We start from the raw sequence: 13,472 nt of genomic DNA on the forward strand, positions 1-13,472 counted from the left end.
GTATAACTTCTTTTAGTCACATTTAGACGTTGGAACAATAAGGAAGGATAACAAAATATGAATGAACAACTTTGCTCTTACTGTAATAAAGAAGTTGTTCATCCATATATTGTTATCCTTCCTTACATATCAAAGTCATTGTGTATTCATGTAGGTGTCATCCAGGTAGGTGTCATGACACTGTTTTAAAAGAACACCTGTTCTATTTTTCAGACTGAGAGTGAAATCAATGAAGCCGTGAAGACAGCCCAGACAGGCTGTGCCGACATTCTCAAGATTCTAGACGAACGAGAATAGGAACCTCAACTTATCACAGATAAACACCACACTTCATGAAATACCTCTGAGTTTCCACAATGGCTGTAATTCAGGCAGTATTCCAGATTGTTGGTGTTACATGCATGAAGTCAACAGTGTGGGAAGGATTATCAGTATTAGTTATGTGTGATACGAGGAGAATAGCAAATAAATGCTCTTTAGAATCTTAGAATGGCACTTAGAAGTGATACACATGAAGGGGAAATTGATATGACGAACACGATGTTGCAGAGTTTATTCTTCCACATTCATTAGGTAATTAATGAAGGGGTAAGAATATACTCGAAATGTCGCTTTACTCAAATTACGGAAATTGACATTAAGTTTCCCCCATTGATGCTTGTTAGGTGTTATTATGCTTTGATGATTTGACTTTTAGTGTACCATTGTTAGTTGTACATCACCCGACTACGGTCTTGTCTGTCCCACCAGTCACTAAATACATGCTTCTTAATTTCAAAAAAGCAGCGTAAAACCAAACTCACTCACTCAAATGAGGAGGGATCAAATGTTAATGTTAAGAATTGTCTACAAAGGTATTATACAGCAGTACCACGCTGATGATGAACTATGACGGTAATAGCCTCCATAATTCTCCCATTTCTCTAATGTTGTCACATAGGGAGCTGGATACATTGTACCCCTTGACCTCGGTTCACCGCTACTGTCAGTTGGATATGACAGTTATATCCTTTTTTCGTAGCATTTATGTCATACCTGCGGATGATGTGTTACCAAAGAGCAATAATACATCAAACAAATAGTTTATAGTCCAGGTGGAGATGACGTCACATACAACCACTTCCCTAGTCAATGGTGTCAAGTTTTAAATGTTTGTTATTGTTTAAAATGGCTGGTAAGGATAGGAGTGATTTCATGATTCAGATGAAATGATTTCATGTCAGGTTCAGGAAGTGCAATCAGTAGATATCTGTCTAGTGACATTTATTACCTTATAGGGAGAGCCATGACTCATGACCTGGCATGTTTGTCAAACTCTCATGACCTTTCAAAATCATTCTTCATCTGTGGTTGGTCTCAAAGTATGTTAAGCAAACATAGTTAATGACAATGAAATAATTGTATATGTTAAATTTGAAATTGTGTCCTGCATCTTCACCTATAAATATATCCCCCCAAAATTCATGATTTCTTCCTTCTTTCATTCAGTATGTTTGAAAGTTTTCTGATGCCACTTTCAGTTTTGAACTGTTTCGGGCAAACATGAAATAGGTAGAATAATAGAAATAAGTTAATCTTTTGACTATTTAGGTTGTTTGAATGTGAAAACATTGAATAAGAAGATTCAAAATATATGATTTACATAAAATCTGGCTTGACTTGCAAATGTTTTGGCATATTTTCCTTGCATAATTAATAAGTGCAAATCAAATCGTCAGGCTAAGAGTTATGAATTAAGTTTTAAAATAAAGGTCAAGTTATTTAAAACAAATTGTCAAAAATTAGGTTATATGAATGCATGACATTTGCTCAACACTGTGTATGATACATATGCAATAGTAATCATTCAATGAGGACCTTTATTGTATTTAGTTGCTGTAAACATTTTGTCTTCAGATTCAGTGTAGATGGTTACTTCCTTAAAAAAAAAAAAAGTAAATATAACTGCTACTTATAAATGTAAACAAACTTCTAGGTCACACCATTATGGATGCATGTTTGTGAAATTATACCACAAGATAACTGATGGGGCTTTTATGAGTAACAAGAAATATTTTGTTTTGATGGAATTATACACTGTTTCTTACAAACTGCTTTTTAAAAACATTTCATGGTATTTTTGTCAGTCTCTCATAAATCCACTAATACATAATAAGGGCTGCTAAAGCTACTCCTTATTGTATGTGGGGTGGTGGGGTGGCCTAGTGGTTAAAGCGTTGGCTCGTCACGCCGAAGACCCGGGTTTGAATCCCCACATGGGTACAATGTGTGAAGCCCATTTCTGGTGTCCCCCGCCGTGATGTTGCTGGAATATTGCTAAAAGCGGCGTAAAACCAAACTCAGTCAGTCAGCCTTATTGTATGTTGGTAGAGAGTGTCGATTCTGTCACTGTATCACTAGACTATGCATCAGTGGCTACTCAAGTGTACGTGTTACATGCTCAGTAGCAGTCTTTACAAATACAGTGGAAAAATTAGATTTATTGATCTTGAACCAGAATTACATATAGTTTTTGTGGGTGTGATCATTTTTGAATTACTGATGCATATTCTATGATATATTTGGGAGTTAATTAAACTTACGTAAACTGGCAACCCTGGAATTGTGTAAGGTGATACTTAATGAGTGATACATGTATATACATATCTTCTTACAATATTTCTTCAAACAAATTCAGAAATATTCTTAAAGAGAAAGGACTGTTGAATTTGTCAACGTATCTAAATGATGTGAAGTCAACTTAATTTTACAGGGATAGAAATTAACCAGGAACTGCTAGCTCTAGTCTGCCAAACAGACCCTGAAATACATATATCTAGTACAGAATGTACAAGTCTAGAATATGTGGCCTCTGGCCTCTTCTTTGTTATAGTTTATAATTTTGAATGATCAGAACTGTTTTTACAGTAAAATATGTTCATTTCAAAAGCTAATGTTAGTCTGTAAGACCCAGTTGTGACAAGTTATAGGAGCACCACCAAAATTAAATGTTCTAAGAGTTGTTAGGAAACACTTACCCAAATTGGTTCCAGCTGGTGGGATCATGTTAATTTCTGTCCCACGACTTGTTGCTCTCCAACTGTGATACCAGAATCAAAGTGTTGTACTGTCTTATTACAAGTAGGTAAGCTTGGTGACCTTTTGTGTTTCCATAGTATTAGATAGCTCTAGTATTAGACTTTAGTCAGGGAAAATGTGCATCTTCAGCATAAATTGTGAATGTTCACGTGATTAATGCTTTAAGAGTGAGCCTGTTTTCAAAGTGTTATTTCCTGTTGCTGTTGTGTTTGATGTGTCTTTGTGTTCTTGACAGACTGTAATATTTAGCTTTTAGACTGTCTTGACTTTTGTCATATTTGCTGAAATAGTTCTATCACAGCTTGGTATTGAAACTGAAACATGTTGTGTTGAATATTCTCAATGGTTGTAGGCTGAGCAAAGTGAATATTTTCCTTGTGATACAGGGATGAGATTTGGAATCACTCCAGAATAAAACATATGTCATTAATTAATCTTCACAGTCATTAAGTAAAACATAAGCTCATGAACTATAGAGGTATGAGGGCACACAGGAAGGGGGTGTGTCCAACTGACAATCAGATATGAGCGTATACCAGCATCAATATTAGAAAGGTATGTTTCATGTGTTAGGGATCCGTATATCAATACGATAGATGGGGACAAACCTCATGGTCACGCAATACTTTGCCTGAAGGGATTCTTTTTATCAAGAATCAAATAAGAAATCACAACTTATCAGTTTTTTATGGTTATATTGAATGTTTGTAGTTTTGTTTGTGTATGTTGAATGTATCTAGGGCTGGCAGGTATATGTCTGTGTGTGAGACCAGACATCAGGGTCAGATCAGTGTATGGCTGTCATGCCTGTGGGGAGGGATCACTTGTCAGTGTTAGGAAATTATTGCTCCCTTACTGGAGATTCATGAAGTCTGTTATTTCTATCACTATCATGATTAGTCTTGTATAATATTTTCAGCTTGTATCTACACCTTATAACTGTGTCTTAAATTTGAAAACAACTGTTTTAATGTATTATCTGTGAAATTGTGTATTGTGGAATTGGAGTATCTTTATTAAGTGTCATTAATACTGAAAAAATTGTTTTTGTGCAGATGGTGAAGTCATTTTTTAAATATATTGTGGAACTTATGTACATTTGAGGGTATTTTTGTGATGATATTGAGCAAATCTTTCTTACATGGTTGATGGTAATTTTCATGGCTACTTTTAACAGAAATGATTAATATTAGAAGATGACATATGCAAATTAGAACATGGGGTTTTATCATGCATGAATCGCTAACATTATATTTATTATCTGTATTCATGTAGACTAACCACTTAACCATGTGTACCTCAGTGAAATCATTCCATTTATCCTTGGACTACATCCTGTGTGTTGAAGTACATAAAACAACATGAATACGTATAACGTGAACTCAAGCAATAACATTGGGTTTTTAAAACCTTATGATTACTTAATCTGTATGTAGTCATCAAGCAATAGATCTCTTGGTCTGTATTTGTGAATTTCCTGTGAGATCATAAGGAAATTTCAAATCATCCCGAAGCAAGGGAGATAACTGACTGTTAAAGTCCTGTTTCCACTCTTGTCGAACTGGTCTAAAAGTTGGAGTTATATTTGGCTGGACAATTGAGTCTATGGATGGCCCAGTCAAAATTCTCATTTAGTTTGTCAACTGCCATGCATATTTTGGCCCATTGAAGAATTTGTAAATCTTTTGTAACTATAATAGATGTGAACAGATATTTTCCAAATCTGTTCATGTTTTCAGTGAAAGTAAGCTGATATACTTCATGAAGTAAGACCAATTTTGTTGCTCTATGGGTCTTGATTATTGAACAGATCATCTTGATCAGGGTCCACTATTTCGTTTGACGCAAACCAAAGTACTGTGACTGGTAGAATCTGATTGGCCAAAATGAGAGACATACAAGGGACATAACTCATGACCACTGGAGGCACAGATAGAATCAATCTCTGAAATTCAAGCCTAGTTCTGCAAAGGTGGAAACTTGTTCAATTCCCCATCTGGTTATAATGTTTGAAGTCCATCTCTGGTGTCCCCTGCCATGGTGTTGATGAAATATCCTGGAATTCAAAGTAGCATAAATCTATATTCACTCACTCACAAACTCTGACATTGTTAGATCTCATTTGTTTTTCTCTGTATCTTCAAGGCATTTATTTATGCTGAGTGATAAAAACACTTTATTGATAAAGATACATCTTGCAAGGTGCTACTTAAGAATATTTATTTTATAATAAACATAGCTGTTTACACCATATGCACATCTGTTTTTACGTTTATAACTCCATAAACACACAGATATGTTAAAGTCAATTTGGACTGACTATAATGAAGACACCATATCAAAGAAATAATTGACGTTTTTTCTAGTCATTTGTAAAATATTTTTATGCATATATGAATCAAAGAAATCAAGTGTATTATCAAAATCTTATTTGAAAAATGGATTAGAATGTACGATATAAGAATTAACTTTTAAATGATTGTCTATGATATCTGCTTCATTTCTTGTGATTATTGGTTTTACTCATGTTTTACAGAATGGAGAATCATTGTCACCTTTTATACCATATTTTAATGTATACTTGGTCTTTGTGCTCATTATTTTAAAAAAAAACATGTTTGTCAAAGGGTATATGAACTGATTGAGACAGCTCCCGCATGGTTGTAAACTACTTGCCCATGGTGGGAAAATTGTGGAAAAACATCTGATTTTGTCCCAGATCTGGAATTTAAGAAAGATCTTATATTGTTATACTTAATATTCTAATATTAAAGTAAGTGCAACATTGTCAAAACTGAACATGTTATGTTAAACCTGACTATGAAAATTGAGGACAAATATCAGACTCTCAGAAAGCGTACATATGTCCTATTACGGATTATGATTAAATTGTTAAAGAATGTTTTTTTAGTTTACTGATCTACTTGATAGTCTCTTTATACTAACTTGGCAACTGTACTTATTCTCGTCTGAATATTCAAGGATGGTGGTGTAGCCATGTGGTTAAAGCGTTCACTTGTCATGATTCAGACCCAGGTTCATTTCTTCACATAGGTACGGTGAGTTGCAGGAATATTGCTAAAAGTGGTCTCAAACCATACTCACTCTATCACTTAATGGTGTATTTATATAAAATACTGTGTCAAAGAACTGAAATGTGACAGATAATTATTTAAAGTGTCAGTTGTTTTGCTTATCAAACTTCATACACCAAATGTTATATCTATATTGTCTCAGTAAGCGTGTGTAGCTTATAAGTTTTTCATTTCCATGCTTTAATCATGTGCATGCGTGTAACATTGATATACTAGAGAAACACTCCCCTTTGTTGTATATTGTAGACAAGGCAACTTTTCCATGTGATTCACATCACCCCAGGCCTTAAAATTTGATCTTTATTAATACCATTCAGATACTCCTGTGTCAATTCTTTTTTCAATATGTTCCAAGCAGTTTTGTGTCAGCGTCAAGTTCGAGGTTTATATTGTAACTGCTAAAACTATCAGCATTTTCTTGAAATTGGGTTTTGATTAAGACTAGCATGTACAAAAATATGTGTAAAGATAAAAATGGAGAATTAAGGTTTGAGGGTCCTGGGGATGTGATAAACGGAAGTAATGCCGGTTAATTATTTGTATATAGCTGCACATGGTGCCTTCCTGTATAACCGATCTCACAATTTACATTCTCAGTTGAGTAGGTACCTGTGCCCTCTCATAATACTATACTGAAGGAAAAAAAAGTTAGGAATCATGAATATTTTGGTGCATATTTTTATGAAAATTTGTGCTCGAGCTTCATTGCGAAAAATTTCCCAAATATATTCATGATCCATAACGTTTTTTCTACAGTATGCAATGTGTACATCCATGAATATCTGAACTGTTATTTCATGAAGGGTCAGATCTTTCGATCCTTCACAGCATGTATACCATCTATTTACTGGAATACTACAGAAAAAGAAATATGTAATATGTAACATTTAGAAAGGATAGCGAGCAGATTCGTGCTGTTATAAAACTGAACCATAAGAACTTTAAGGGGCATTTGACTGGTTGTTTTACCATCGAGAACTCAAGTTCAAAATACACTTGGTCAATCCAAAAATAATGACTTACTGTTTCTTTGAATTTTATTAGTTAATTTTCTGTAAATGTTTATAAATTCCAAATCCAACAAATAAGTACTAATGATTTTTTATTTTTTGAAATGTTTCTGTTCCTGTGCTATCTCTGCCAAGAGACAGTAAACCGTGAACCTCTCTACGTTAACAGAGTTTCTTAAATGATAGGCTGTGTTTTTGGACAGAATAGATTTATGATAAGATTTAGAAGAAAACTCCACGTTTGAAAGTTATCTAAAAATAGTAGGCTCAGTAGAGTGAATGAATGAACTGACAGATATGTACTACCTGAACGTTTGTTTGAATCACACATCAAAGGGTTTTCTCCCCTCTCATATCAGTAGTCACTGTCTTTATTTGATCACTGAAAGGTGTTGACACTGTTCACAGTAATCATGCTACTTCATAATGTCTGTCAAATGCTGAAGCTAATATTCCGGGCACAATGTTCTTTGTTGTTACTGTTTGGACCAATGATTGTCAGTGTACAGGGTTATGTGATCTGTCCATCCAATCAAGAGCAAGAATCATCTGACCAATCAAACTGCTCAATGAATACTGTGATGATAATATATTTCAGGCGACATTTGCCCATTGTTATCTGAATGAAAATTTATTATTGATTTTTTCTGAATTTTATATGATGATGCTTTTTGTTAACAAATAAAGTTACATTATAGTTGCTTTAACTGACGTCTTGTGTTTCTTTTTACTGCATATATACTGAACAAAAAAGTTACAGCTGTTTTGAGAGATATTTTATGAAATTATGTGCTCAGTTCACACAAAAATATAATCATGTTCCCTATTTTTTAGGTTCAGTATATATGCCCCTCAGTGGAGAGACTACAGAAGAACCAGTGCTCAGTCAGTTTCAAGAAATATTCATGATCACTAATTTTATTTGTTGAGAATATATGTTCCTTGTTTGGGAATCCAGAGGAGCTGTCTTTACCGAGGCATCAACTCCAGGACTGTTGGCAGAGGTGGAGGCTCACATTCTACTGACTGAAAGACAATTGTACAAATGTCAGGTGTCCTCTGTCCCTCTGGCTGACCGTAAGTCTATGAACTGGCCCCCGGTGCATCTGCAACTTGAAAATCTCATGAGTAACAAAGGTCAAAACCAGGTGCAAAATCGGGAACATTTCTTAGGCATTTCTCCCAGGTATTAAAGTATATACTAAAATGCAATGGTTTATCTGCATAAAATATAACCACTTGCTAGAGGAATGGGCTGATAAATGACAGAAATGAGACGTGGGTAATGATTCGACCCTACACAGCCTGGGTCGAACCCAAGATCAACTCTTGTTCATGGCAATGACTGTTAAACAAGAAGAAATATGAGTCACAACTCGGCAGCGCCCTTTAAACACCCCTCCACCCCTCCACCTGATTCAAATCAGAATAATATCTCAACTGACATTGGCGAATCCAGAGTAGGGGTTCGACACACACACACACACACACACACACACACACCAATTGACTTAAGACCACATTGAAGATTTTTTTGGCGTTTTAAAAGAGGGGGGCTCTGTCTATTATATTCGACTAGATATCTGTCTATTATATTCAACTAGATATCTGTCTATTATATTCGACGAGATATCTGTCTGTTATATTCAACTAGATATCTGTCTGTTATATTCGACTAGATATCGGTCTATTATATTCGACTAGATATCTGTATTATATTCGACTAGATATCTGTCTATTATATTCGACTAGATATGTCTGTTATATTCGACTAGATATCTGTCTGTTATATTCGACTAGATATCTGTCTATTATATTCGACTAGATATCTGTCTATTATATTCGACTAGATATCTGTCTGTTATATTCGACTAGATATCTGTCTATTATATTCGACTAGATATCTGTCTATTATATTCGACTAGATATCTGTCTGTTATATTCGACTAGATATCTGTCTATTATATTCGACTAGATATCTGTCTGTTATATTCGACTAGATATCTGTCTATTATATTCGACTAGATATCTGTCTGTTATATTCGACTAGATATCTGTCTGTTATATTCGACTAGATATCTGTCTATTATATTCGACTAGATATCTGTCTATTATATTCGACTAGATATCTATCTGTTATATTCGACTAGATATCTGTCTATTATATTCGACTAGATATCTGTCTGTTATATTCAACTAGATATCTGTCTGTTATATTCGACTAGATATCTGTCTGTTATATTCGACTAGATATCTGTCTATTATATTCGACTAGATATCTGTCTATTATATTCGACTAGATATCTGTCTGTTATATTCGACTAGATATCTGTCTGTTGTATTCGACTAGATATCTGTCTGTTATATTCGACTAGATATTTGTCTATTATATTCGACTAGATATCTGTCTATTATATTCGACTAGATATCTGTCTATTATATTCAACTAGATATCTGTCTGTTATATTCGACTAGATATCTGTCTGTTATATTCGACTAGATATCTGTCTATTATATTCGACTAGATATCTGTCTGTTATATTCGACTAGATATCTGTCTGTTAAATTCGACTAGATATCTGTCTGTTATATTCGACTAGATATTTGTCTATTATATGCGACTAGATATCTGTCTATTATATTCGACTAGATATCTGTCTATTATATTCGACTAGATATCTGTCTGTTATATTCGACTAGATATCTGTCTGTTATATTCGACTAGATATCTGTCTGTTATATTCGACTAGATATCTGTCTATTATATTCGACTAGATATCTGTCTGTTATATTCGACTAGATATCTGTCTGTTAAATTCGACTAGATATCTGTCTGTTATATTCGACTAGATATTTGTCTATTATATGCGACTAGATATCTGTCTATTATATTCGACTAGATATCTGTCTATTATATTCGACTAGATATCTGTCTGTTATATTCGACTAGATATCTGTCTATTATATTCGACTAGATATCTGTCTGTTATATTCGACTAGATATCTGTCTATTGTATTCGACTAGATATCTGTCTATTATATTCGACTAGATATCTGTCTATTGTATTCGACTAGATATGTCTATTATATTCGACTAGATATCTGTCTATTATATTCGACTAGATATCTGTCTATTATATTCGACTAGATATCTATCTATTATATTCGACTAGATATCTTTCTATTATATTCGACTAGATATCTATCTATTATATTCGACTAGATATCTGTCTGTTATATTCGACTAGATATCTCTCTGTCTATTATATTCGACTAGATATCTGTCTATTATATTCGACTAGATATCTGTCTATTATATTCGACTAGATATCTGTCTATTATTTTGGCCTAGATATCTGTCTATTTTATTCGACTAGATATCGGTCTATTATATTCGACTAGATATCTGTCTATTATATTCGACTAGATATCTGTCTGTTATGTTCGACTAGATATCTGTCTGTTATATTCGACTAGATATCTATCTATTATATTCGACTAGATATCTATCTATTATATTCGACTAGATATCTGTCTATTGTATTCGACTAGATATCTGTCTATTATATTCGACTAGATATCTGTCTATTATATTCGACTAGATATCTGTCTATTATATTCAACTTACATGTGGTGATTAATGAATTGCAACAAAAATGGTGTGTATCATTTGTTAACTGAAGAAATACAGGTTTTGTGTTTTACATGCAGAGAACATCAACCATATCTGTAATTTATTGTACTATATTTATTTCTCTTAAAGCCTTAAAGACTAGGGCTAAAACCGGCTAAAGAATGTCCTGGCTACGGTGTCGGATATTGATGTGTCGAATGTAGCATGGTCCCTACATATTCCTTATTGAGTTCTTATTTCCGGTTGTGTCAAACATTGGAAAACTCGTATTAGCTTGGAAACAACTATTTACTCAGGTCTCTTCAAGACCCGTGAAGGCCCGGGTTAGAATATTGATCTTCAGTAACCCATGCTTGTCGTAAGAGGCCCATTTCTGGTCTAACCCGCAGTGATATTGCTAAAAGCGGCCTTAAACCATACTGACTGACTGACTGACTCACTGTTGTTTAACTCTGCACTCAGCAATATTCCGTCTGTAAATAATTTAGGCTGGACCACACATTCCAGTGATTTGCATCATGGTCATTGATGAACCGAGTCAGTGAGCCTGACCAACCGATCCGTTCATAGCCTCGTACGACAAGCATCTGTCGCTGGAGACCAATTCTCACCCGGATCTTTACGGGTAACGCGCTTCTTGTGTTGTAAATTGTTTCGTTACCGGCGCTTCGTGGCGTCCGACACTTATTAAAGGAAATACGGTATAATGTCTATGGCCTGATACAAACAGTGGTGTAAAATCAGCCTAGCCGGTGATACGATGAGAGTATACAGGAGACAGGTTTGAAAATGTCAATATTACCTATGTCATCCGCTAGCATATTACATGTCATGAAGTCCAGTAGGTATGTAGAATCTTGCTGTAATCTAGATATTTATAATAACAAGTTTAATGTTGTCAATAACCTATGAAGATTCCACCTCATAACAGGCCCTCAGCAAATTGCCTTCTAAAATTGCCTTAACAAAGTGGTCCATGAAATGTTGTATGTAAGAAACAGCAAAACAGGAAAAAAAACACCACTCCCCCTCCCAATTCTTTTTCTTATTTTAAGCAACCCTCCTAACACCGCCCCAAATATAATAATAATAATAATAATGATAAATAAAAAAATTAAATAAAATATAAAAAATTAAAAATAAATAAATATAACCCTTTTAAACAAAGAAAGAATAACAACAAGCAAACGAACATTCTACCAAAACAAACACCTAATTGTTGTCAGGTGTGGAGTAACAAAACTCACGGCTACATCACGGTAACACATTTTATTTCTCAAGCCATCAATCAAGCCAGCTGACGTGGAAATTAATTTTACTTTCATATTGGAAACGCAAGGCTTATTTGCATATTTAATGCATTTATCATGACGACAAGTATGTCATTTGCGAAACAACTGTTCTTTTTCTCCGTGGATTCATCGTGATTAAAAGACCGTGATTGAGTTACATATATATTGCCGGATAGTAATAGATTATCCGTAATGTTTTGGGCAACGATTTATTAAATATATTTATTAAATTAATCCACGACACGACTAACAGATGCCAGCGCCGTCAAGTGTTTGAAAGATTTGGTGTAATATTGAAAGAAAAATGTAACATGTTTACATGTAGAAGTCATAATCTGATCTTTATTCCCTGACCATCAGATCCTGACTCAACTAAGGGACGCGAGCACTATCAAATGCATCAAATGCACGCTGATACTGAAGAAAACCTATTTTTACAATGCATTCCATGCTTACAAAATAAGTAAGTCATGTTTAAAATGCAAGATAAGGACAATGATCATCGGATCCTGCCACGATTAAGGGAAGAGCACCGTCAAGAGCGCCGTGCGGGGGTGTCTATCCCCCTCCCACCCCCTTCTCCCTCGATTTTTTTCCATGAGGAGCATTTCCCCTAACCTTTGGACTTCATGATTTATGTGCACCCCCCTTCTCCAACCCCTGGATCCGCCCCTGCAGATTATGCAATAATAAGTAGATTATGAAGGGATGATTTTTGGAGCATGCGAAGACTCTGTAACAACAGGTATGGTTTCAACCTATTCAACGCACCGATATAGCTGACCACTCGGACGAAGAGAACGTTGTCCCATTGCCGTGTGGGGGTTCCGAACCAACTATCGTCTGTCAAAGGCGGACCGTTAATTATTCACACAACAGTTGACCGTATTTCCACAGTGATGTTAGGTGAGTGAAGCAACTGCAAACCAAAACAAGACCCTTTGTTATATACAGACCTGTTTTCTCGACTACATGTGTAAGACATGCCAATCTGGCGACAACCTCTCTCAGTTGCATTTAATGAAACAGTCTCCTTCTTGACCAGCGCTCAGTCCAAACACTCCATGTTAGTTCAAGCATCAATCGAATCCCATTCTTAGTTCTACTTTCCCTTTTTCTTCCACTTCTCACTTTCCCTTTTGCTCCAGCACCCCACTCTCATTCAATTCGCAGTTTTTCGCTGAGTTGCGTCCCTTGGGCATCAAGATCCCTATAGTTGTAGGTTCGATCATGTTTCTGGGTTCATCAGTACCATATATGGGCCTGTGGCTTAACCAAATTGGGAATCCTGCACCACTCATCCTAGAAAGCAGCAATCGTCTCTCAGAAGCCCGTGGGAAACATCGAGTGCAAATAAGTGATA

At 35.1% G+C, this 13,472-nt stretch overlaps 1 protein-coding gene across 1 annotated transcript in view; it reads left to right on the top strand.

The window, feature by feature from the left end:
- LOC124287997 (formimidoyltransferase-cyclodeaminase-like) overlaps positions 1-7,890 on the top strand; it is a 33,250-nt gene extending 25,360 nt beyond the window's left edge. Inside the window, exon 13 of the mRNA XM_046724508.1 lies at positions 214-7,890. Within this exon, the coding sequence (XP_046580464.1) occupies positions 214-297 (84 nt within the window). The 3' untranslated portion in view covers positions 298-7,890. The remainder of the gene's footprint in view (positions 1-213) is intronic.
- Positions 7,891-13,472: the final 5,582 nt, after the last annotated feature.

This window comes from Haliotis rubra, unplaced genomic scaffold (assembly GCF_003918875.1).
Source record: "Haliotis rubra isolate DU_JTF1 unplaced genomic scaffold, ASM391887v1 Scf41, whole genome shotgun sequence".
Taxonomy (NCBI): Eukaryota; Metazoa; Mollusca; class Gastropoda; order Lepetellida; family Haliotidae; genus Haliotis; species Haliotis rubra.